Source organism: Rhinatrema bivittatum, chromosome 9 (assembly GCF_901001135.1).
Source record: "Rhinatrema bivittatum chromosome 9, aRhiBiv1.1, whole genome shotgun sequence".
In the NCBI taxonomy this organism is placed as follows: Eukaryota; Metazoa; Chordata; class Amphibia; order Gymnophiona; family Rhinatrematidae; genus Rhinatrema; species Rhinatrema bivittatum.
Genome location: NC_042623.1, coordinates 53,582,365 through 53,609,390, shown reverse-complemented (window position 1 = coordinate 53,609,390; position 27,026 = coordinate 53,582,365). Strand labels below are relative to the sequence as shown.

The 27,026-nt window shown below is 44.5% G+C and overlaps 1 protein-coding gene across 2 annotated transcripts in view; it reads right to left on the bottom strand.

The window, feature by feature from the left end:
- Positions 1-779: 779 nt before the first annotated feature.
- Positions 780-27,026, bottom strand: part of PRKAR2B (protein kinase cAMP-dependent type II regulatory subunit beta) — a 214,636-nt gene continuing 188,389 nt past the window's right edge. For both annotated transcript variants that reach the window (XM_029616276.1, XM_029616277.1), the window contains exons 9-11: positions 10,017-10,082; positions 8,617-8,755; positions 780-4,119 (exon numbers count right to left, since the gene is read on the bottom strand). In XM_029616276.1, the coding sequence (XP_029472136.1) occupies positions 3,986-4,119; positions 8,617-8,755; positions 10,017-10,082 (339 nt within the window). In that variant the 3' untranslated portion in view covers positions 780-3,985. The remainder of the gene's footprint in view (positions 4,120-8,616; positions 8,756-10,016; positions 10,083-27,026) is intronic.

Below are 27,026 nucleotides of genomic sequence, written 5' to 3'. Positions count from 1 at the left end.
CTTACCTAACATTTTCATAATAAACAAGGTTTGTATAATATGCGGAATTACCAGAAACACCTATAATGTTCCTAGTGTACTCACCAAAAAGTTATAGAATGTGCCGAGCCTACCAGAAACAATAATTTCATACTGTACTCACCATTCAAGTTGACATCTTTGGCTTGCAGGAAGGGAGGAGGGGGAGGATTCCCCCCCTCCCCACCCCCTCAGAGCACACTCATTTCCCCCTCCCAGCATACTCATTCCTCCCCTCCTGATACCTTGCTGTAGCCAGCTGAGTGCTACGCTCCCTTTCTGCTGCTGCACAGAAGCTTCCTTGGTCACCAGTGATGCTGTTGCTTGCTGCAATGCCGTGCTGGGTCTACCTACGTGCTCCTGTGAACATTAGCAGCTCTGGGTGAGCCTGAGATAGACAGGCCTCATTGGCGGCAGCAGCCAATCACTGCAACAGCAGAGCAGATGTCCCATCCACCAAGCTCCAAAAAACGAGATTGACAGGAAAAAACGCCCAATTAGAAGCAACCGCACGCACGCGCGGATACACATGGCCTTGGCCGGCATTCAGGCTGTAACTCAAGACTTTGATTGTAACTCAAAACTTAAATTTTGGTTGTAACCCAAGTTGTTTGTAAGTCAAGCCAGTTGTAACTCGAGGGTCCACTGTACAATCACCATTTGCTCTTGTCAAATTTAGAGAGAGATCAAATGGTCACTTTTATTGATTTGTGTAAAAAACAAACAATAAAACCAACGTTTTTCTTTTTTTTATATAAAAGTGTTTATTGTAAGGAAACTTTAAATATAATCAACAATACTGAAAATATTGTGACTGGCATTCATTGCCATAAATTTTGTTTTTTCAGTCATCCAAGTATTCATTCATAATTGGCTTGAATAATTACCATTAAGCTAGTGCAATAAAATAGGTTTCTTTTACAGAGAATAAGCAGCCAGAGAGATGTACCTATGATTATTCTAAATTTGGATTAATTTTGATGCTTCATACGTATGAGAATTATACATTTTTGTTCTGCGATCTCTGTGACTTTTGTACACCACTTTGGATAGCTAATTACAGCCAGGGAAGCAGTATATCAATACCTTTATATAATTAAATAAAAAATAAGTAAAATACTGTAGATTTTGGTTAGCCAAGATTCCTGTCCTGTGCAAGACACAAGCAGCATGTTTCAGTAACTCAAAATATAACAAATATAAAAATGAGTAACGACCTTACCAAATGTATGCGATGTCCAGGACCCGTTGCCTTATTTAAAATAATGCCAATGTTGGCTACATTTCACTCAGGATGTATAACAATGTTAAAATTTAGGAATGCATATTGTGTTGAAATACCAGAAATGATATGCTTTATAGATTACATTGTCGTAGTTTTAGCAGGCCCAAAAACTCTTTGTCATGTAACATATAACTCAAATTACATAATCACAACAGTTTTTACTACATTGGACAAATTCTTTGGAAAACATCTCCACACGTTTTTGCTCTTTCCTTCAATATGTTCAAATGTGTTGGCCAGAAAAGACAGATTAAAGCAAAACCCCTTTGAATCCCAGGTTCTGCAGCAAGTGGGCTGGCTCATTAAACAAGGCGACAGGATGGTGGTGCCCATTCTTCCTTGCAACCCTCACTCGCCGCTTAAAAGTGTTTATTTTTTATTCTTGTCATAGTCCCAGACAAAAAATCATTTTGTGCAGTTCTGCCGAGGTGTATTTTGTAGTGGCCTTGAAGTATTTTTCACCTGGCCCTATAAATCATTTAAAAGGTTAAAGCAGGGGTAGAGGACTCACTATTGCCCCCCACCCCTGCCCTTTCCTGTGCGAGGCTCATCATCCCGCTATACTTATAGCGGGATGATGAATCCAGGGGTTAGTTTGTATCTGAGGGTGAAGGGACTTGCCTAAGGTCGTCAGGAGTGGCAGTGGGATTTGAACCTTTGCCTAGTCATTGTGGATATCCTGAAAACCAGAGCTGCCAACCGCTGGGTTGAAGAAAGTCTTTCAGATAGTTGATACTAAAGGAGAAAAAGTTATGCTCCTAGGAACATACTTTGACTGAAATATTACACATCCGTTCCTCACTGGGAGCTTGTTCAGTCATTTACATTCATAATCACCCAACAGCCTCAGGCAGTGCTATTCACTCCTAGCCTTTGTACACCACAGAGACGCTAGGTTTTCAGGCTATCCCTACTGAATGTGCATGAAAGAGATTTGCAAGCAATGGAGACAGTGTTTATCCAAATCTATCTTATGCGTACCTATCAAGGATATCCTGAAAACCTGACCTGTTTGCTGCCTTTGAGGGCTGGGAACGAAGGCCACCAATTTCTTGATTTGGCCATCAACCAGCTCAGGTTAGAGTGGCCACTGTACCATAATGTCTGGAAGCACTAGAGGGCACTGGCTGGTTACAGGACTGTTGCAAGGGGTCGGATAGAAGGGCAAGCAACCTGGGTGCCAAGTCAGAGGTGGCACCACATTACCCTTTTGAGTTAGTCTGAGTCTATGAGCATGTGAGCCCGGAAGGCAGGGGGAGTCGAGCTCCAAAAGCAACCCTTGCCTGAGGCCCCACTTTGTCCAGAGCCTGCGCTGACTGGTTACCAGGATGCCCTGACGAAGTGAAACGGGGAGGGGGAATGCTGAATGGAAGACTTTAATAGGACTTGGGCTCTCTAGCTCTTATCACGTGGTAATGGCGCTCCTTTTCTGTTGGCAACTTCTCGCGGTGTGTGGGGAAACCCTGCTAAAAGAGCTGCTAAATGGGGAGGAACAGGGGAGGAGGCGGGGTGGAAACTTCTTGCCTCTCCGACTAAAGGGGGAATGAGAGAATCGGGGGGCAGCGGGGGGAATGAGAGCGCCTGTGTGGCTGTAGAAAATGTAGGCTCGGGCCTGAGGGACTGTGCCTACGGGTGTGGGTTTGCTGAACACGGAGAGGTTGACTACTTTCATTTTTGTCAGTGGGCTAGCATAATGTTGTATTTACTCGCCTGATGCTCCAGACAGAGGGAGAACTGACTGAAGTATGGCCCCTAATTCCACCATGTGAAAACAGGAAAGGAGCAAACAAATGAAGGCTGCCTGAAAGTCCAGCAGCAACGGTAAAGCAATCACAATGAAGAAGCCGAAAGCTACATGAAAAAAAACAACCCAAAAAATAAAATAAAAGACTATCGTGGCCCCTTTACAAATCGATTGGGCTGGTTCCCCCAACCCAACTTCTTCTCCCCACCCTTATACCGTTTAAGCTCCTAGCTCTGACATCCTTGAAATGCTTAGGGCGTTGCACATTTACGAAGACAAAATGATCTACACTGAATTTATTGTAGTAAGCCCACGACTGTTCCCACTTGCGTACGGTGTCTCGGGATGTCACCCAAAGTGGTTGGCTTGAAATGAGCACGTGCCGTACCTACCGGTAGGCAAGGGCAACTCTGAAACCAGTTACAAAGAACTGAAATGAAACTTGTATGCGAGGAAGCCTACTCAGGAATGCCACGTCATGCTTTTTAAATGCCGCTGCCTCATGACTGAACTCATGCTGGTTGGACCAGATGGAAAATAGTGTATCCCCTCCCCCTCCCCCGCCCCATGTTCTCAGTATTAACAAACACTGAAACCCTCCCGTGCTCTTACGTGTGCCGTGTTCGTTGGAGCAGCCTCTCCGGAAAAGCGTTAACCATTTTGTGAAGCAGAAGCTGAAGAAAGAAGCTTATCCGCATACGGAATTGCTAAATCCCTACTAATGTCGTAGATAAAGTCTATTGGCTATCAGCTCACTACTTTTGCTTACTGATACATTTTGTAGTAATATGTATAAAAGCAAAAAAAAACCAAAAACCCTCCTAAAATCACAAAATATGCTTGGCATCTACACAAAGATAGACACATGTTGTCAGTGGACTGCCCACCGCTGTGCTATTATTCTCCCCTGCCACGTCCTGTCGCTCCTCGTTCTCTGCTCATGCGCTGGGGTCGGTAATGTCCATGTTGGTCCCAAAAAGGGCGACCAGCTGCTCCTCATAATTTGCAATGTTTCTTTTCATAATTTCCATACAAGGTCCCAAAAGCCTTTCAAATGCTTGCACATCCATGACTGCAATGAAGAAAGGGGAGAGGAGGTAAAATAAACAGAAACAAAAACCACGAAGATCCATTTCAGGGCTGCAAAATGTAAAAAAACCAGGACACATTTCCCAAGAGTTTTTCATCGATTGGAACAAGCTGCCCTGGGTTCTACAAGCAATAGAGTGGAAGAAAACCACCAGCAGTCAATGGCAAAACCTGAGGATGAAAGCAGAACTACCTCTGGGGGCTGATGTACTAAGTTTCAGATGTTTTCTTCAGATGGGGGGGCCTACACGTGTAAAACAAAAATGTTCCAGAAAGCAAAGAAATGCCAGTGTGTGTCCAGCATTTGTGCATTTTTAGGCAGGCAGGTAGGGCTTTACTGAGAGAACCTTTTGCAAAACGACCCTCTCGTATACCACAGACATGTGTGCACGGCCCGCTACGTGTGCAAGCTTACCAAAATTGGGTGCTAATGAGCTGCAGTGGTGCAATAGTGTGCAAAACAGCTCATTATCTTGGACTTCTGCTAAGGCACCTTCCCAAGAAAAAAAACCCTAGAAATACACCTTTCTGCCAGCCCTGCAGCTCTAGTCTGCACGGACCAGCTAATCTGCACGCAGAGAAAACTTCTGGGCTGACAAAGTTTTAGGTAATTGTATTAAGAACTGTATAAATTATATACCTATAGGTAGATACTATGGGTTAGTATATATTATATTCTTATTTCTCCCCCTGATTATAGGTTATATATGCAGATATATATGTTTATTTTGGTAGAGTGTTATGTTTCTATATATTGATGCATGTTATTTCCTTTTATTTTATAAACATAAATGTATTTACATTGGAAAATCTAATAAAGAGAAAATTATAAAAAAACAAAACCGAACTGTATAAATTGCTTTATGAGCTGTACGCCTGGTTTAATTCCGTGTATGGCACACAGTCATCATACGTGCTATTAGTCTGCCAGGTTTTGTGGCAGGAGAGGGTGGGGAGGACCTGTTTTGGATAATGAATGACCATAAGATGAGGATCTTCTGACCCAAACTATTTTGGTATCCATTACAATAAAAGGAGTTCCACATTTAAAGAACTCTGCCAATGTGGCCAAGCTACAAGAAATATCCAGGACAGAATGAGCAGGAACTCATTATGGAGGTGATCAGAAAACTACAGGTTACTCTCATTTTGTTCGTACCTGAAACAAAACATAGAACACCATTACGCCATTATACAAATGCATGGTGTGTCTGCATCTTGAACAGGGTGTGCAGTTCTGGTCACTCCATTTCAAAAAAGACATAATCTGCCTAGAAAATGGGCACATGCATGATTAAAAGTACTGAGCAACTTCCATACGAGGAGACTTGAGGACTCCAGCTTGCAAAAGAGGTGGCGGAAGGGAGATATGAAAGAGCAAAGGTTCCCAACCCTCTCTTGGAGAAACACCTAGCCAGTCGGGTTTTCAGGATTGCCACAATGAATATGCATGACATAGATTTGCATATCCTGGATCTCCAGTGTATGCAAACCTATCTCATGCATATTCATTGTGGCAATCCTGAAAACCCGACTGGTTAGGTGTGTCTCCAGGAGAGGGTTGGGAACCTCTGTGACAGAGGCCTATAAAATCATGAAGGGAGCAGAAAAATACAAACAGGTCAGTATTACTCACTAAGGGCCTGATTTTAAAAAGCATTCACTCGCGTAAGTGGGCTTTTGAAAATTGCGACAATATATGCCATTGAATTGTCCATAGGATTTACTTGCGCAAGTGCACCTTACTTGAGTACATGGCTTTAGAAAATTGCTACGATAATAGTTACATGGACGCGGGTAACTCCTTTTGAAAGTTACCCCCAAGTCTCATAATACAATTACGAAGGAGCACCCAAGGAAAGGGTTGGGTGGCAGGTTTAAAGCAATGAAAAGGCAATCCTTCTCACAGTGCACCTTGAACTATGGAAAGCAATGCCAGAGAACACCATGGGCTCACACCGGAATTAGACTCATTGATGGCTGCTGGATCAGTCAAAGCCTATTCAACCCAACAGTCAGGGATGTCACTTTGGCTTCCATGCAACCCTAAAACATGGCTGCCAGACACTGGAAGGGTGTGACGGCAAATTAACTACTCTGCATATGCGCAGGTCTTTAATACACATTCTCTGAGCACCCCACTGGTTGTCACTGACATCCGACCCCATCTGGCAATTCTTATGCATGGATGGGATGTCAGACGATGCTCGGAAGAGAGAGTTGCCGCCATGATTTTGTATTTGGGGGGCCTATTTAGGAAAGGTTTTCTTCCATTTTGTGTCCATGGGAAAACTGATTGGCACAGAGGGCCACCTCAGCCATTTGGAGGTTATAGCCACATCACTGAATGGGGGAATACTGAAGCTCAGATAGCCATTAGAAATTTCTAGTGTGCTTCTGACAGATAGGATACAGACGATGCTGTGAGCAACGGATTGTAAAAACTAGCAGAGCAGAGAGTTTTCTTCTCCCCCGAAGTAGAGAAGCTCAAAGCAAGGTCCCACGTTGGGGTGTCTTCACGTGCTCTCCAGCACCACAAAGTTAAGTGATGGTTTTACATGCAAGATAAATACCTAATTATGATATTGTGTTAAAGATCTCTAAGTATGGACATTCAGTATAAGGACTGATGACTGAAATCCAAATGAGCCACCAGCGTTAAGCTTTTTAGTGGCTCTTTGTATGATGGTTCTTTTAGGCAAGGTTTATGCTGCAGAAGAATTGCACACACAAGGGGCAAGAGTGGGGGGTGCAATCTATGAACTGCCCGAGGGGGCTGCAAGCTCATTTTCATACAGAAATTTCACCAGAGGAGTTTTGCTTTGAAAAAGTGGGCCGGCGTGTACAATGCATAATTAGGGACCTTCGTTTTCAGTTTTTATTTTATTTCCCCTGGGATTTTCAATGTTATAACCAAAGAAAATATAACAAACAGGAGAAAAATCAATTTTAAAAAAGTCATTTTTCCACTGAATTTTTTTTTATTTAAAGCATTGAAATTCTCATGAAAAATAAAATAAAACCTGGAAACGAAGGTCCCTATGGGCATTTCAAGTTGAAATTGGCACATGTGCATCCCCTCCCCCAACCTAACCCCGCCCCTTTTTTCTTGTGAGTTTACATGCTGCACTTTTAGCTGCTCTGGGGGGGGGGGTGCACGTTCCAAACAGCCTTTTTACATAAGTTAAAAGCTCTGTAAGTTGTCCACATAATCCCCCAGCAGCTCTGCAGTTTGTTTCCAGAGAACTGGACTGCAATGTATACATTTTAGGGATTATCGCATTCAAAGGACACACAAAAGGGTATATTCCAGCGATCTCTTATGGATAAAAATATGAGACCTGAGGATACTAAAATAGTATTTATAAGGCTCTTAAATAGATCTAGATCAATATTCAGATGGTTAATCCGGCTAAGTTTGGGACAAACTGCGGGTTTTAAATTTCCCACTGCATTCACCCCACCCCCACCCAATTTACCCCGGGAAGTCAGGGGCATTCTGGGATGGGGCTGACTTATCCTGATAATGTGATATTCACCATTATCCAGCTAAATCCAATCATGCAACAAATTATCTGGACAAAGTAATCCGGATAACTCTGATTTATCTGAGTATATTTGGCAGTGCAGCTGCACTGCTGAATTTCCGGTTTAAGTTATGCAGATAAGTTTATCTGAAGAGCTTGACCAGTCTGCCCATGGCTGAATATGGACCTCATCATATATAAGGCTATTAACATTGTTCTAGTGGCTTTTTTTTTTTTAATCTTCTTGGGGTTTTTTTCAACAACTGGCTCTTTCATTTTTTTTTTTTTTTTTAAATATCACAAAATATAATTGTCCTGCATGTGACAAGAGAAATTAAAATCTTCAATTACTTAATCGCTCAGGCATGGAAAAGTCTGTTCTCTTAACAGGGAAAAGTGAGGCCCCTCCTGTTTGATGATCCAGATTTGCTTCTCGATGGTTCGCACAATACTCCACAGAGTAATAAGAAGGTTGCCAAGGAAACAGAGGACCTCATACCTGTACTGCAATGAAGTAACAGCATGAGGAGAATTATCTTCATTCTGCGCTGAAGGCCGACGTGTGCGGTCCCCCAGTTGTGGCATAAAACTGCAGAGGCCCTGCTCTGCTATTGACTGCGTGTCAGATATGAATGTGGAAAATGTGAGCTGCTGTGTAGAAATTTACGATTGTGACGAACTTCGTTCTGAGTTGAAGAAAATTATTGGCCTATTATTTTCCTTCTTACTCTCTACAGCTGTCACTTGTGATGTTTCACTACGTTGCGCGTGGTTCTTTTTAAAATCATGCACGACGCACAGGCCCCATGGGGCTGGTGATGACATTCATGCTCCTTGCTGCCAAGGAGACTGAGGGGGAAATTCTGAGGACTTGCCGGGGAGAGGAAACAGAGGAAAACTCTAGGACCCTTAGGAAGTTGATCAAAGCCACAAATAAAAAGTTAGGCCGCTACCTAAACACTTGACATTCCCAACAGCAAACGCCGACGCCGCTCGGGGCTTATTTGTTACCAAGGCGAGTTCTCCAAAATACTGTCCTCTGGAATAGCGGGCAATTTCCACTGCTCCGTTCTCTTCCACATCCGGTTTACTCTGAAAAGTCCAATAAAGAAGAAAATTATTGGTGCTAGAAGGCCTTTGCCACAGGTGGCTTGCTCTCAATAAAGCAACAGGACTGACTATTCTGTTCCTTCCGTGGGGTTATTTAATGCACATTTTGCGATTCTCCAGAGGTTTGCCCTTGTACCTGCCAGAATGGCATTTTCTCTCCTCCCTGGTGGCCGCGTAATCTGCCTGCACAGGCTCTCTGATCTGTCTGCTGATGGTGTTTATCTTTAGCAAGTTATTTATAATGTTTTAAAAGTTACAATTTCCTCTTATTCACAGAGGAATAGATCAATATACCTGAAAATGTTTTCAGTAATGGTGGACGGAAACATTTTGTTGGGGTTTTGGTTTTTTTTTTATTATCTGCAAACCAGCTTGCATTATTGTTCCCAGTAAATGAAAAAATCTGAATGCCAAAGTATGAGATGATTGAACATTTTGCAAGCCTTTACATTTAGTTATGTACTTGATTCACCAATGTTGTATAAAACTAGAAACTTAACAGCTGTTGTGAGGGTAAATCACACCGCTCATGGCAGTATACAGAAGGATTTTATGCAATAGAAAAGGCCAAATTGGAACTGGCCTGATGGCTCAATTCAATTTCCAGCTCAGGGTTTCTGCTCCCTGTGTTGGCTGGGGTTGGAGATGATATGGAGGCAGCATTCATAGCCCTTGTGGGGAGGGGAGGGGGGGGGGAGAGAGGGGAGGGTCTCGGTCATTAAATAATGGTGACAGTGGTGGATTTCAGGCCCCCAGAGGAGGACCATCACTGCAATAACTGGACGTAGATAACAAAATAAGGGAAACATTCCCAAGTAGTTGTGAATTATGGCTCATGGCAGGTCCCAACCCTGCTTGCAATTCATCTGGAAGGTCAAAAGTGCAGAAGGAAGCTGCCAGGTCAAAAAAAAAAATCTCCAGCAATGATTCATCCAAGTTTTTTCCTATAGGCACAGAATAGCAGAAAAGCCTTTAGCGAGTCAGCTCCCATGTGGGAAACATATTCAATGACTGCCTTCAGGCTTTCTAGGTCTGTGTGTGCCCTGGCCTGGGTAGTGTTTCTTAAGAAGTACAGTTCATTTCCAAATCGGTTTGCCTATCTGAGTGCTTGAAGATCCTGTGATGTTTTGGTAGACCCAGCTTCTGTATTCCTTGCTGTGGTGGGAAGATGCACCTATACAACCTCATACAGCATTGATCAGAGGCCAGAAGCTGAAATGAGGTTCACAGAATTATTTTTTACCTTACTTTTCATGGTAATTCTCACTTCTCCGGATTCTACGATAAAAAAACTGTCGGCTCCATCACCCTGAAAAATAAACACAAGATGGTGGCTATGGAATCAGTATTACACTTGAATCTCTCCCTTCGTAGCTGCAATAAAATGTATACGTCTAAAGCCTGCAGACTGAGACCCTCCCAGCGTGAAGCTTTTTTTGGAAAGTGGCCCAACATTTTTTCTAAACGTTGTTAAAATTTGATAAACTTGGAGATATGATATAGCAGGTGGGACGCACCTCCCCTCCCCCAGTCTCACTCTTACTCCATTTCACCTAATAATGGGCCATTTTAGAAAAAAAAGCATCCCCAAGATTTGCCTAATTGTAGCAATTTGCTGTCCTAGTATAGCATTTATGGTTCATTTTAATTTTTACCACAAACTGAAGACACTTTATAAGAGTTATAAGACTTGCCATATTGGGTTAGACCAAAGGTGTCGCAAGCCCAGTATCCTGTTTTGAAAAGTGGCCAATCCAGGTCACAAGTATTTGGCAGAATCCCCAGAGGTAGAAATATTCCAAGCTGCTTATCCCAGGGATAAGCGGTGAATTTCTGCACCTCCACCTTAATAATGGTTTATGGACTTTTCCTCCAGGAACTGTTATTGTAATGCTGAACCAAATTTCATCGGTGCCCCGTGTCACAAAATCCAGGCACCAAGGGGTTAAAATGCAGGTAGGAAAGATGCATCCACCATGCCTTACTCCACTTTTTAAATATAAACATACCAAGCACTAATCCTTACGTCTCACTCCCTCTCTCTTCCCCCAGCCATTCTTTTTTGTTTTTTTCAGGACATTCCTAATAAATACGCATAAGATTTACATTTACGTACAATGGATCCAAAGATACCTCATGGTTCTTCCTAAGGAACAGCCTGCAAACATGACTGGCTGGAGGAGGAGCTGAAGGACCAGTTTGAACGCTACTGTTTTAAAGTAATCCCTTGGTGTCTCAGAACAACCAATTACGATGCATGCTGGATCCAAACCACCTGACACACGTGCACCACAGTAACCAATCAAATACTCTACCCTGTGTGACGTAATTTGTGACTCCTGCTAATAAGGATGCTGGCAGGGTTGGAAAGGAAATAGCAAGGGGACAACTTAAGGATCAAAATTAACAAATCAACAGTTCAGTCTGCAACTGAGACCTGGTGAGCATTACCCCAGTACTGCCGGTTGAGCTTCTGAAGCAAAGCAGCATGAGTGTTCTTTATAGGAAAAGAAAGCAAGTTTCATTTGAAACAAGGTTATTCTTATGGAAAGCATGAGTTAGCTCTGTTATTGCTACATTCTTTAATCTAAAAATAATAAACAGTTAATTATATAGGCAACAACAGCTTGACCCTGTCTAGAGCAACAGAGGAGGAAGTCCAGCTAAGCAATGTTCATATGGGTAAAATACCTGTTACTGTGAAATCTATACTGCCTCATTTCTTCAGAATAAGGGATTACAAAAAAAAGAAAAAGAAAAGAAAACATAAGCCAAGTAGACCTTCTCTAGTTAGTTGCTGTACTGGAGCTGTTTTGCTCCTCGGATTTTTTTTAGCTGCTCCTGTTCATGGAAGCCAGTCTGAAAGTCACTCAGGCTACTCCACCATCCTGACGGAATTCAGGGACAGGCAGGGCCGGAGGAAGAACTAGGCGAGGGCCCAGGGCGTCAGGGTCCCAGGGGCAGCAGCCGTGGCACCGGCACGCAGCAAGAGGGAGCCATTGACATGCCGTGCCGCTGGAGAACAGACGGCCGCTGCCATGGCGCCGGTAGTGGCAGCTCGGCAGCTGCCGGCCCCGGCAGGATATTTCAATCGTGACAGTGAACCAACGAGTGCGACCGACCCGACGGCAACTATTGGCTCAAAGAAGGCTTCATCTGAATCTCTCGGCGATTCGGCCCCCAAATGCTTCGTCTCCTTCACGGCTGTTGGCGAGTCGGCGGCCCCCCCCCCTGCAAACAGAAGGCTGGCTGAGCCTGTAGTCGAGTGTGCAGATGCAGCAGGGAAGCTCGTGCTATCTGCTGCGTGTGCACTCGAGGAGGAGCAGAACAGGAGCAGTGCAGCAGGGCACTGTGAAGAGGAGACCTGTGACTATCCCACCTCAAGGTCCGTGCCCCACTGACCAGATCAGCCTGCTTGCAGGTAAATCACAAGCCAATGCTTCCTCTGCTTGGGGGGGGAGGGTGGAAAACTCAAGAGTCAGAGAGCAGAGAGGACAACAATGGCTGGGCCAATTATAGCCAAATTAGACAGCGGAGGGCGGGAGAGGAGCAGCCTTGAGGGGAGAAGGAGAACAGGAACTCTGATAGCAGGGCCTGGAGACATGGCATGGAGGGAGAAAGAGATGGCTGGAGAGAACAATAGGGAAGTATTGAGGGAGTAGCAGACTGAGCATAGAAATTTGGGGATGCATCTGAAGGAGAGAGCAGGTACATGTTTGCTAGAAAGAGATGGAGCCAATGTGAGGGGGGGGGGGGGTATGTGCAAATACAGAAAGGGAGTCTATGTAAGGGTGTATGTGTATGTGAGAGAGAGAGAGCCTGTGTGAGGTGTGTGTGTGTGAGAGAGAGAGGACAGTGTGAGTGGGCATGTGTATGTGAGAGAGAGGGAGCCTGTGTGAGGTGTGTGTGTGTGAGAGAGAGGACAGTGTGAGTAGGCGTGTGTATGTGAGAGAGGGAGCCTGTGTGAGGGGTGTGTTTGTGTGTGAGAGAGAAGACAGTGTGAGTGGGCATGTGTATGTGAGAGAGAGGGAGCCTGTGTGAGGTGTGTGTGTGGGCGTGGGTATGTGAGAGAGGGAGCCTGTGTGAGGGGGGGTGTGTGTGTGAGAGAGAGGACAGTGTGAGTAGGCGTGTGTATGTGAGAGAGGGAGCCTGTGTGAGGGGTGTGTGTGTGTGTGAGGGAGAGGACAGTGTGAGTAGGCGTGTGTATGTGAGAGAGGGAGCCTGTGTGAGGGGTGTGTGTGTGTGTGAGAGAGAGGACAGTGTGAGTAGGCGTGTGTATGTGAGAGAGGGAGCCTGTGTGAGGGGTGTGTGTGTGTGAGAGAGAGGACAGTGTGAGTGGGCATGTGTATGTGAGAGAGAGGGAGCCTGTGTGAGGTGTGTGTGTGGGCGTGGGTATGTGAGAGAGGGAGTCTGTGTGAGGGGTGTGAGTGTGAGAGAGAGGACAGTGTGAGTAGGCTTGTGTATGTGAGAGAGGGAGCCTGTGTGAGGGGTGTGTGTGTGTGTGTGTGAGAGAGAGGACAGTGTGAGTGGGCGTGTGTATGTGAGAGAGAAGGAGCCTGTTTGGGTGGGGGAGGTGTGCATGTGTGTGCTTTGTTTGACCCACCATTTTCTATTTAGTGATAGCAATATGTCAGCTTTGGAAATGTGCAACTTTTATGTTTGTATTTTTCACTCCTGGTATAACATCAAATTCTGCACACATTACCAAGCCAGGTTCTTTCCTCCCACCCCCATCTCTGACATCCCCTTCTCTTTCAGTCTACACAGACCATCCATGCTGTCTTCACTATTGCCCATCCACAGTTGCAAATCCTGTGCAGATTTTTAGAATTCTGTGTGGGAGGGAAATTTTGAATTGCAGAATTCCCTCAGGAATGAAATATGTTGGTTTCTACAGTATTGCACTACATGCAGAGTCTGGCTACTTGTTGTTTCCATTTCAGTTTTTGTGTTCTAATTTATAATTTGCAGTCACTTATTTTGCATTTGCTAAGGGTCTGTGTCTGTGTTATGTTTGACCAAGGTGAAATATTCTGCTATTGTTTTCTGTGTAGGGATCTAGAGCAATCCAGCTTGTTCTCGTTTCCAGTAGAAGGTGTATTGATGTATCTAGCACCTATTGTAATATTTTTCATAGCTAGGATTGTTGCTGTTTGAGCCCTGGGAGTTAGTGCTGCTATGGTATGGCAGTTTTCCTACATATGTTTTGAGTATCTATTTTACACGGATTTCAGTGTTTGGTCTGGTTAGCACCACAGCAGTGCATTTAAATGTGATATGCATACCACAGTAAAAAATATCTAGAAACACATATCTAGTTAGTACAACATTTTGATTTTTCAGTTCACGTGACGTGGCATTATGGCAGAAAGAAAAGAAAATTGCCTGGGGCACAGTATCGTAAACGGAGGGCTGAAAGGGAAAAAGAACAGCCAAAGCAAGAAGATTCCTTGCTGAAATATTTCAGTTCAAGATGAAGATAGTGCAAGGAATCTGTCTGAGGCTGAAGCAGAGTTGACTGTTTGCCTACAGTTTCACAATCAGAAGCAGAATTTGAAGAACATAAGAAATATAGAAGACGAACCAAGTGAGGTCCAGAAGGATCAAGATTTGAAAAGATGTGAAGAAGAACATGCCATCAAGTTGAACTATGGTGATCCTGCTACTTGGATCAATTTACTACCCAAAAGCGATGATTGTGTGTGACAAATTTTGGTGAACATGGACCAGAACAAGTTCTGCAATTTGATTTCCCTAAAGATGGTAATCAAAGAAAATTCTCAACAGTTCATTACAAAAGGGGACTTGCCAATGGAGACAAAATTCCCCATCCGTGGCTACAGTACTCTGTGTCAAAGGACTGTGTTTTGCTTTTGTTCCATGCTGTTTACCACTAACACTGATGCATCGTCTCTTGCTAAGAAAGGTTCCAAAGACTGGAAGAACTTGTCTGCAATTCTAGCATCGCATGAGAGAAATGGTGAACACTTGGAGAACTTTCAAAAGTGGAAGGAACTTGAATTGCAATTGAAAAACAAGAAAACAATTGATGAAGAAAATTTTGCGTCTCATTAAACAACACGAAAAGTATTGGCAACAAATCTGTTTACGACTGATTTCTTTGGTGAGAGTTCTTGGTATGCAAAATCTGGCCTTTCGGGAAACACATGCAAGATTGCACACACCTGGTAATGGAAACTTCCTGAAATCTGTAGAATATCTAGCTTTGTTTGATCCACTTATGGATGAGCATCTTCGTAAGATAAGAAATGCTGAGACACATATCTACTACCTTGGCAAAGATTTACAAAATGAATTGATTCGGCTTTTATCCAACGCTATCAAAGAGGAAATCCTAATATCTGCTCATGCTGCCAAGTACTTTTCAATCATTTTAGATTGTACAGCAGATGTAGGCCATGTTGAACAAATGACTATGATCCTTCACTTTGTGGACATTGATTCAGACCCTGATCATTTTCAACCTGTAAGCATAAAGGAACATTTCTTGAGCTTTGTGCCACTCCAGGAGACCACTGTTGATGTAATGACAGACACTATCCTTCATCAATTAGAAGATATGTCATTGCCCATTGAAAACTTACGTCGTCAAAGCTATGATAATGGAAACAATATGAAAGGGAAAGAAAATGGTGTACAACGAAGAATTTTGGATATTAATCCACGAGCTTTATTTGTTCCTTGCAGTGCACATTCTTTGAATTTGGTTGTTAGTGATGCTGCTAAATGTTGCTTGGAAGCAATGGCTTTCTTTATCCTAGTACAAAATGCTTATGTGTATTTCTCAGCTTCAATACATCGTTGGGAAGTTCTAATGCACCATGTGCCTGCTCTTACAGTCAAAACATTGAGGGGCGGATTTTAAAAGGCCCGCGTGCCTGTTTTGCATAGGCCGCCGGCGCGCGTAAAGCCCCGGGACGTGCCTAAGTCCCGGGGCTTTCGAAAAGGGGTGGGAGGGGGCGTGTCCGGGGCGTTCCCGAAACGACGCGGCGTTTTGGGGGCGTGCCGTGGCATTTTGGGGGCGGGCCCGGGGGCATGGCGCCGGCCTGGGGGCGTGGTCGAGGCCTCCGGACCAGCCCCCGGGACCGGAGGACGGAGCGGGGCTGCCGGCTGGCACGCGCAAAGTTACGCCTGCTTTCAGCAGGCGTAACTTTGCCGACAAAGGTGGGGGGGGGGGGGGTTGGATAGGGCCAGGGGGGGGGGGGGAAGGTGAAGTAAAGTTCCCTCCGAGGCCGCTCTGAAATCGGAGCGGCCTCGGAGGAACAGGCAGCGCGCGCTGGGCTCGGCGCGCGCAGATTGCACAAATGTGCACCCCCTTGCACGCGCTAACCCTGGATTTTATAAGATACGCGCGGCTACGCGCGTATCTTATAAAATCCAGCGTACTTTTGTTCGCGCCTGGTGCGCGAACAAAAGTACGCGATCGCGCAAGTATTTAAAATCTACCCCTGAGTGAAGCAAGATAGGAAAGTCGATTTCATGCACTGAAACCTCTTTGCTATCAACTAGGTGATATCTATGATGCACTAATTGAAATTGCTGTCAACACTACCCTAACAGGATCATCTGGCAATACCTCGCGGGTAGAGGCCAAGCTCTTGTACAAAGTATTTCTTTCTTTTTTTTTTTTAATTAAAGTTTCAGATGAATATACATTGAAACAATATTCCAATGGAAAAAAAAAGAAATACAACTCTCTTGTTTAAATTTTAAGAAATGCATTATTATATATTATGGGGCGGATTTTCAGAGCCCTGCTCGCGTAAATCCGCCCAAAACCGGGCGGATTTACGCGAGCAGGGCCCTGCGCGCCGGGAAGCCTATTTTACATAGGCCTACCGGCGCGCGCAGAGCCCCGGGACTCGCGTAAGTCCCGGGGTTTTCGGAGGGGGCGTGTCGGGGGGCGGGCCCGAACCGCGCGGCGTTTTCGGGGCGTGTCGGGAGCGTTCCGGGGGCGGGACCGTGGGCGTGGCTACGGCCCGGGGCGGCCCGGGGGCGTGGCCGCGCCCTCCGTACCCGCCCCCAGGTTGCGGCCCGGCGCGCAGGAGGCCCGCTGGCGCGCGGGGATTTACGTCTCCCTCCGGGAGGCGTAAATCCCCCGACAAAGGTAAGGGGGGGGTTTAGACAGGGCTGGGCGGGTGGGTTAGGTAGGGGAAGGGAGGGGAAGGTGAGGGGAGGGCAAAGGAAAGTTCCCTCCGAGGCCGCTCCGATTTCGGAGCGGCCTTGGAGGGAACGGGGTAGGCAGCACGGCTCGGCGCGCGCCGGCTATACAAAATCAATAGCCTTGCGCGCGCCGATCCAGGGATTTTAGTGGATACGCGCGGCTCCGCGCGTATCTACTAAAATCAGGCGTACTTTTGCTTGAGTCTGATGCGCAAGCAAAAGTAGGCCTATTTGCGCTTTTTGAAAATCTACCCCTATAAGAATAGTGGGGAGACCAAGTTATCAAAGCGGAACCCTAGGAAATATTAATTCACATTTAACACCAACTAACACCTTGTTATGCAACTTTCTAATTTAACCAACACCTCCTGGATCATTTTAGGAGTGCAAGTCCAAGTATACGCATAGTGATTCTGGCTCTTGAAAGATATATCTATCATTCTGATGTATCAATATACATTACAGAGAAACAGAATTTGGCTCCCCGAGAAACCACTTCATTCTTCATTAATAAGAAAGATTTCCTTTATTCCTGCATTTTTTTCGTAATATCAGGAAAAATTCGTATTTGCGAACCATAGAAAAGCTGAGACTGATTCCTGAAAGCTAGTCTCAATACATTATCTCTGTCCGAGGATTGTATAAAAGTCACAAGTAATATTGCTCTTGTTTCTATTTTACCCCCATAAGATTTTTCCAGTATATCAGTGAGATTATCTGGGGAAATACATTCCTGCTGTTGTTGTTTCTCTTCTTCTTTTCCAGGTAAGTAATACATTTTCGATATTAGAGGTAAACTAGTTTCTGCAAAACCCAAGATATTAATGAAATAACTCTTTAAGAGATCTTTTGGTGTAATCCATTTTGATTTAGGAAAATTCAATAGTCTCAAGTTATTTCTCCTTAGCTCATTCTCCAGGTAATCAATCTTATTTATTGCCAAAGTCTCAGATTTTATCAGATTACATTGCACTTCTTTCATATTCTTAATTTCAGACTATAAATTAGTCACAGATGTTTCCACCACTTGTATCTTATTATCCAACTTGCGTGTTTCTTCCATATTCCGTTTTACCACACTTGTCAAATCATTTATGGCTTTGTTCATAGTTATAATCGCCTTCCAAATCTCTTCCAGTGTTATTTTATCCGGTATTACTAAGGAAGTATTCAAAACTACCTGTATCTCAGGCTCCTTACTTCCTCGGTCCATGAGGCCTTCTCTGCTGAAGTCCATATGCCGTGCTTCATCTAAATTTCTCCTGGAGCCCGCAGTCATCGGGCTCTCTGAAGAAGATGTAAAACCATCTCTTCTCTGGGTTGAAGTTTGGTGTCCTGTCCTCTCTTCCTCCAGAGCATATACTGCAGGGGAGGTACTGTTGGAGCCCCAGGGCTGAGTGACAAATCCTTGGCCATAGCGTCCGGCGGCTGCTTACAGCCGACAACGCTGGTGGCCCCTCCCTCTGGTATCGGTTGCATAGCCCACAGAGCCTCGTCAATCTGCATTTGTCACAAGGAAATTTCAGGTAAAGGTGAAGGAACTTCCCGAATCCTTGCTTTCCTTTTAGTGTGTGGCATCAGGAAAATTGTATAGGCAATTCAAAAAAGGAAGAAAGGGAGAAGTTTCAGACAGCTGCGGAGCTGAGCTTCTTACGTGCTCACGGTGTGGCGGCCATCTTGGTCTCCCTCCTGTACAAAATATTTCAAGCTTCAAGTTTGTGGTTTCTCTTGTTGTGTGGCATAACATCTTTTTTTGAGAACAATATGACTAGCAAACAACTTCAAATGAAGGATTTTGACATACACAATGCCACTGGGCAACTGAGTGGAACCAAGAAATTTCTTTTAGACTGCAGGAGTGATGGAAGGTTTGCGAAAACACTGGTAGATGCATGTGAACTTGCCGAGGAGTTGGAGATACCAGCATGCTTTAAACCAGATCCAATCCGGATTAGGAAAAAAAAAAAGAAGCAGTTCACATATGAAGCCGATGTTAACCCTATTCAGAGTGCTGAGAAAAACTTCAAAATAAAATTTTATTTTGCAGTCCTTGACACTGCAATATAATCAGTTGAGGAAAGATTCACACAGATGCATCAAATTAGTTCTGTGTTTGGCTTAAGAACATAAAAACATAAGAAACTGCCATACTGGGTCAGACCAAGGGTCCATCAAGCCCAGCATCCTGTTTCCAACAGTAGCCAATCCAGGCTTCAAGTACCTGGCAAGTACCCAAATACTACAAAGATCCCATGCTACTGATGCTAGTAATAGCAGTGGCTATTTTCTAAGTCAACTTGATTAATAGCAGGTAATGGACTTCTCCTCCAAGAACTTATACAAACCTTTTTTAATCCCAGCTACACTAACTGCACTAACCACATCCTCTGGCAACAAATTCCAGAGTTTAATTGTGCATTGAGTGAAAACGAATTTTCTCCGATTAGTTTTAAATGTGCCCCATGCTAACTTCATGGAGTGCCCTCTAGTCCTTCTGTTATCCGAAAGAGTAAATAACTGATTCACATTTACCCATTCTAGACCTCTCATGATATTAAACACCTCTATCATATCCCCCCTCAGCCGTCTCTTCTCCAAGCTTCCTCTATAATAGTCACATTTTGCAGATTAGTACATCAAATGAAATTCTGGAACAGTGCTTGAAATAGGAGAAAGCTTTACAATATGGGAATTCCAAAGATATTGTTGCTTCTGACATGTGCAGTGAATTGCAAGCCATCGCAAGATGAATTCAAAAGAGCTCATCACCACAAGATGTTCTGAACTTTATATGCAGACATAAACTGGCATACTGTAGTTTCCTTAACATATTTCTTGCCCTCTGCATCCTCTTAACTTTTCCTATTTCTGTGGCCGGTGGTGAGTGAAGCTTTTCCAAGCTAAAGTTGATGCAAGAAAAACTTGTTGATGCAAGAAAGACTTGTTGGGCTGGCCACCTTGTCAACAGAAAATGAAATTGCAACAAAACCTTGACTTGAAGAAACTTGTTTCTACATTTGCTAAACTGAAGCAAGGAAAGTAAAATTCTAATGTACAGTCTTTCTAATACAGATCCTGTATAAAATGTAGCATAAATTGTTTACATTTGGACTGAATATTTAATATTTTTTGTCCTGTTGACTGTTCTGTACTGTAAATTGTTTTGTTGTGTCTGAGCAAAAAGTATAGCCTTGGTTTACGCTTTCCCATTCTATTTTGTTGAATATTTACAGTATTCTGCCTCAAGCTAGACTGGTTATTGTATGTTATCATTCACCTTTTCTAGTCAAATAAATGTTGTTATAAATGCAGACTTTATTATTCATATTAATGCACAATGTAAATTAATTGAGTGTGTGGATATGGGGGGGGGGGGGGAGGGGTTGGCATGGCTGAAGCTTCGCCTAGGGTGCCTAATACCCTTGCACCAGCCCTGGGGACAGGGAGCTGGTGCTAAAAAGCTGGATCTCGGTGAAGGTTTCAGGCCATCTGGTTACAGGCTTCCGATCTATTCGTGATTCAGCATGGCACTCTGTCAGCAGGTTCTAGTTGCCATGTGCCCACTGAGCCATGGACCACTTCATCACTGCAGTACCTTCTCATGTAGCTTCTTCTGAAACCACAGGAGTAGATATTCTAACCATAGCCGTTTATCAAGCTAACATAGACTTACCCGACTAACTTAGACGGGATATTCAGCTGCACGGCTATGCAGCTGAATATCCTCAGATAAATTACTATTAAAATCTAAGCCGGATAAGTGACCTATCTGGCTACGTGACAGTCACTGAACTTAGCCGGATAGTCATCGGCTGCTACTTTGCCTGACGAAAGCCACTGTGAGACTGACATTCAAATGACATTTAGCCAATTAAGTTGGACTTATCCAGCTGACTCCCTTACTGTTTGAGAGACGATCCGTCTAACACAGGCTGCAGAGGTGGACTTATTATGGAGAATGAAATCAGGAAGATCAAACATTACACAGGGGAAGAATCAAAGCATCCTAGCTGCACTTAGAAAAGCAGAAAGGCTAAAGATGTAATTTTGTCTCGTATTCCAGAAATGCCCCATCTGCTCATGAGTATTCGTCGTGCATGCTAAAAATGTGCGTGAGTTAGACAGATATTCTGGCTTGCACAGGGAGCATTTCAGATGCCCAAGCCTAGAGCTCGGCTAGAATGATGGACCTTTTGGGTTTTAAAGTCACATATGGCAAGAGTGCAGCCTCCCTACTTTTATTTGAAAACCCCATCTCTGTAAAATGCATAAATGCAATGTTAGACTCTATGGAAGTAATATTGCAGACTGCAAAGTTAGCCGGACAAGCACATCTGGCTAACTCTGAAGGGATATTCAGCGCTGCAGCCGCACTGTTGAATATAGCCGGATAAGTTTATCTGGCTACCTTTAGGGTTACTCTATGGCACAAACAGAGTTAGCTGCATAACTTATTTGCTAATTTAACTCCACTCCGGAACATCCCTATATAATCTGGCTACATTTTAGTCAGATAATGAATTATGTGGCTAAATTTCGGCTGAAAAAGTAGGGGAAATACTGAAAAGTCAGCATTTAGCCAGATAACTTGTGATGTTATCTGGCTAAATGCTCCTAAATATTGACTCCTATATTCTTGCTACTCTACATCCCTCATGATTTAAAAAAAAAAAAAAAAAAAAAAATCTGTTTCCTACTTCTGTATAGCTTGTTTATCTCGAATATCCCAGATTCAAAGAGAATATCTTGCTGAGAAGACTATAATTTAACTTTGGTGGGACTTGGGTGCCTTCTCTGTGAAATTCATGATTAATGCATTGAACATTACCTGGGCCAGCCTGAATATAGTTTTTGCCGTACAAGAAAAAAGTCACTGGTTGACTATCTCCAAATCTTCAGCGGTTCAAAGAGCTCAGGAATACTACAGAATAAAGCCAGTGCTGTTTTGTTGATATTACTGGAAATAAATGGGGCTGGCCAGTGCCTCGAGTGGCAGGCGCCGTGTGCTGCCACGCAGAATCAGCTCTGAATCAGCTTGCGGCGGCAGCGTTCACGTCCCCCGAGGATGGGGTTGGGGGTGGGATTTGTGGTAATCCCTCAAGGTGACACCTAGCAGACAGAGTCAGGGTCTGTGATTGCCGGGCTCTGGAAGATGTCCGGGTGCTTGGCACCCCCCCAGACCATGACGGTCACTGCAATAAATCTTGCAGTGTCAGTCCCCAGGAAACTGCGAATGAAGGCTCTCCATAGCGCCAGATCCCAGGCCTGGTTCCGACTGAGTCTGAAGTCCAAAAAAAAAGGAGCAAGAGGAAACTGCGATGTCAAAAAAAAACAACACAAAAAGAAAGGAATGGGCTCAAATTGAATAGGGAGTTTTATAACACTTGGAAGGGGGATTACTGTCTTAAAAAGATTTTACTGATAACATTGCTTAAGTGACAGTTTAATGTGGTGTGCTGCACACCGGTTTGTGTCATATCACATTGAAGTAGCAGTATTAACTAGAATCTTCAAAAGGTCAGCTTGTCTGGTTTATTTCTGTTCTCCGAGTACATCCTGCACAGCTTAAAAATGACTTCGCATTCTGTTTGCTCAATAAATCATCCCCAGCCAGCTGAAAGCAAGGTAAAATGTACTCTTCTTTATTTGATGAAAGCCACAGCTTCTCTGGTGCATTCACATGCAACCACGCTCCCTCACAGGCTACCCGGACGTTGTCTCATGACAGGGCAGGGTAATACGCCTTGTGAAGTGAGTAACCAGGCTCCAGTGCATTTCCAGGGCAGCAGGCCTCAAACCTGTCCCAGGCTCTTCCCCACAGCCAGCCTGGTTTTCAGGATATCCTTGACAAATATGCATGAGATAGATATGCATAAAATGGATTTACATGTAATGTCTCCAGCAGGCCCGGATTTAGGCTCAGGCAACGTAGGGAACTACCTCCAGTGCCAATTTCTTATGGGCGCTGGAGAGTCAATGACGCTGTCTAACTATAAATCCAACTCGTCGGCTACGCGCTGTTTCTCTCCTCCAGCAGCATGGGCTCCGGTTAGTAAAAGGAAGACTATGAAAAATCAGCACTGGGCCTTCAGCAGCCCTCTCACGCTGACTGACCCTGTGGCGTCCCTGCCCCTTACATGGGTTTCCCTGGTAACAGGAAGCCTGTGCAGGATGGCAGAGGGTCCATCAGCAAGAGAGGGCTGCTGAATGCCCCGTGGCTGAGTTTTCAGTTACTGCATCAAGGTGAGAAGGGGAGGGAGAGCTACCCTAAGAAGAAGGGTAGGAGGAATTGTACCTTCGCTGCCCACCCCACCCCCCATGCCCACTTGCAGGAGGGGAAAAATAACTGTCCCTCCCCTATCGTCTATGGGTGCATGCCAGTTTAATCCGGCCCTGGTACTGTATGAAAATGTATTGAATACATATTCATTAGGAATGACCTGAAAACCGGACTGGCTAGGGGAGGACCTGAGGAAAGGACCACTGAACTAGAGGACCCTGAGCTCCCTGTCCTGCAGGCACACCTAAACAGTCTGGTTTTCATTATCTCAGCAATGAACAAGCAGTAGAAATTGATTTTCATATCCTGGAGACCCAGCGTAGGCAAATCTATCTCACGGATATTCATCGTGGCTATCCAGAAAAACCTGACAGCTTAGGTGCAGGCTTTAAAATATGGGCAGCTATAGGCACTTGCAGGGGCAGGGTTGCTCCTCCCCTCCCTGCCCCCAGATAACATCGGAGGGTGCAGGATAAAGAAGAGGGAAGTCTCGCCCCCCCACTTTGAAATCATCAGAAGGTGCAAGGGCCCCTGTCCAGATCTTCTCCTCTTTCCTGGGCCCCCTGCTCCCCTCCCCCACCTCTAGTGATGATGCGGCCTGTCATCACCGTCCTCGTCAGCAGGACTGCATTAATAAGCTGAGTAAAAGTGTCTGTCCTGGGAACCGGCACACGTGCTCACAGGTCTTGAGGTGGCCCCCCGCCTCCTCCTCCCGCATGGGGTTCCTACCAAGGAAACCCATGCGAGAATCGGAGCCACCACAAGGCCACGTGCTGGATGTTGTGCACTTGGATTTCCACAAGGCCTCTGACACAGTTCCACATAGGCTGCTCATCCATTTATTTATTTTTAGAATTTATAATCCACTCATCTACAGTTCTGAGCAGAGAACAATATTTTATCCACAACCAATAAAACAAGTATCATAAAAAAGAAAAACTATAAAACAAATAAAACCAAAACTACAGTACCACAAGAAAGTAAAATTAAACATAAATCTATAGAGTATGACCAGGACACAACTCAATGTTCCATGTTTAATGTAAAGCCTGTTGCTGTATCACTTTTTCTGTAAACCGATAAGATGTTCAAAACGATTGTTGGTATATAAAATACGTTAAATAAAATAAAATAAATAAACTCTGCATGTGTAGTCAAAGCAGCTGACAACCAAAACATCAAAAAGCTGGCCCATCAATGTTCATTGATAACACATCACATCGACAAAGTACAAATAAATTCAGCGCCCTTGGTATAAGTCCTAAAGTGACTGACTAGGTTAGAAACTGGTTGAGTGCAAGGCAACAAAGGGTAGTGGTTTACTCTCAGGAGAGGGGCAGCCCCTAATGATGTGCTGCAGGGATCAATCCTTGGTCCGGTTCTTTTCAACACTTTTATAAGTGATATTGCGGAAAAAGTTTGTCTTTTTGTGGATGATATCAAAATCTGCAGCTGCGTAGACACCCAGGAAAGGGGGGAAACCATGAGGAAAGATTTAATGCAGCAGAGATGGTGGGTAGGGTGGGGCGGGCCAGGGCGTGGCAGGGCTGGTCCTCAACACTGCAATCAAATCTCTACCACTTGCTACAGGCATTTCAGTATCCAGCAGGCTTAAGTACCATCATTTTTAGCACCCAAGGAGCCCCTTCAATCATAGATTCCAGCCTCTACCAAAATCAGAAAAAACTTCAACCCAACAGGTAAAAGGTGTTTCCCAGCTAGCAGACTACTTCACCTCAGTCACAAAGGCAGGCCATAAAGTGGATTGGAAACCCTAAAAGCCAAACTCATATGCAGTGCCATAAATCAAACACAGAAATATCACCATTCCTCATAAAACAAAGTCAAGAAATACAAATCAATCATAACAGTGAGGAAACCATACTAATAAATAGCATATTTCAAAACAGACGACAAATAGACCACCACCGAATAAGTAAGCATAAGGATAAAAAAAATCTTTAAACACTTCTCCATCAATCAAATATTTCAAAATAGCACCCAATAATTAAAACGAATAAGGATTAAAAAATTCCCCCACCTCGCCATACTTGGAAACTTCATTTCCAGTCACCCTGAGACTGTAGACTTGGATTAGTAGGGGAAAGGAGAAGAGGGTACTCACAAACGTCCTCTTTTCTCTCTCATATACACAGAAGAGTGGTCGAAGACTTGGCACCTGGGATTAAATGCCAAGAAGTGCAGAGTCCAAAAGAGCTGTATGTGATAGGCGGTGAAAAACTAATGCGCACAGACCGGGAGACGGACCTTAGTGCGATAGTGTCTGATCTGAAGGCAGCAAAGCAATGTGACAAGGCGATAGCTAAAGCCAGAAGAATGCTGGGCTGCACAGAGAGAGGAATAACCAGTAAGAAAAAAGAGGTGATAATTCCCTTGTACAGGTCCTTGGTGAGGCCTCACCTGGAGTACTGCGTTCAGTACTGGTGCAAGTATCTAAAAAAGGATAAAGACAGGATAGAGGCAGTCCAAAGAAGAGTGACCAAAATGGTGAGGGGTCAGCATTGGAAGACTTATGAGGAGAAGCTGAAGGATCTGAACATGTACACCCTGGAAGAAAGGAGGTCCAGGGGAGATATGATACAGACCTTTAGATACATGAAAGGTTTTAATGATGCACAATTGTAAAACCTTTTCCGTTGGAAAGAAATCAATAGAACTAGAGGTCATAAAATGAAACTCCAGGGAGGATGACTCAGAACCAATGTCAGGAAATATTTCTTCAAGGAGAGGGTGGTGAATGCCTGGAATGCCCTTCCGGAGGAGGAGGTGAAGATGAAAATAGTGAAGGAATTCAAAGAGATAAACTCTGTAGATCCCTAAAGGCTAGAGGATGGAATTAAAGAGTACATGGGGGTAACTTGCTGGTGTGGCAGTTGCTACCCTTAACAAATAACAGTATCAAGGCTTAATGCAACTCCATCATTGCCCTCTGCTTCAACAGCAGTGGGAAAAGGGGAATTGGATTCATACAGTAACCAACAAGGGCCCTGACTTTTATGGTCTGGGGAACAAATAAATATGGGGGTAACTTGCTGATGCGGTTTTTACTAACCATAATCATTAAGCCTGATACTTTTGTTGCGGCTCCATCATTGCTCTCTGCTTCCACGGAACTGGGAAAAGGGGAATTGGATTCAGACAGTATCCAAGGGCCCTGACTTTTACGGTCTGGGAAACTGATAAGCATGAGGGTAACCTGCGCAGTGCAGCAGATACTGGAATAAGCTTGCTGGGCAGACTGGGTGGATCATTTGGTCCTTTTCTGCCTTCATTTCCATGTTTAGAAGTTCATTCACATACACATGTACTTTTCTACTCTCTCTTCTTCTCGCTCCCCTCTTCTACTTTCTCCTCCCTTTTCCCTTCCCTCTCACTCCTCTTCTATCATTCTCCCTCCTTCCCTCTCAGTCACTCAACCCCCTCATCCTCTTCCCTTCTGTCACTCACCCTCCCACTCAATCCCCTTCCTTCTCAGACACTCACCCTACTCCTACCCACCCTCTCCTGTTTCTCATTCTCACCCCCTTCCCACTCAGTAACTAGCCCCCCTCTCCCACCCACCCACTCATTCCCTTCCCTGATGCTGTCCACCTCCCTCTCAGTCACTTTCCCTCTCTCACCATCCTCGCCACTTTCCCTTCCTTCCCTCTCTGTCCCTTCCCTTGCTTCCCTATTACTCACCACTCCTCACAGCAGTGTGATGCCTGAACTCACTGGCAGGGGTAGAAACCCTGCCAGCACTGGTGCACCAGGTCTCTCCTTGCTGGT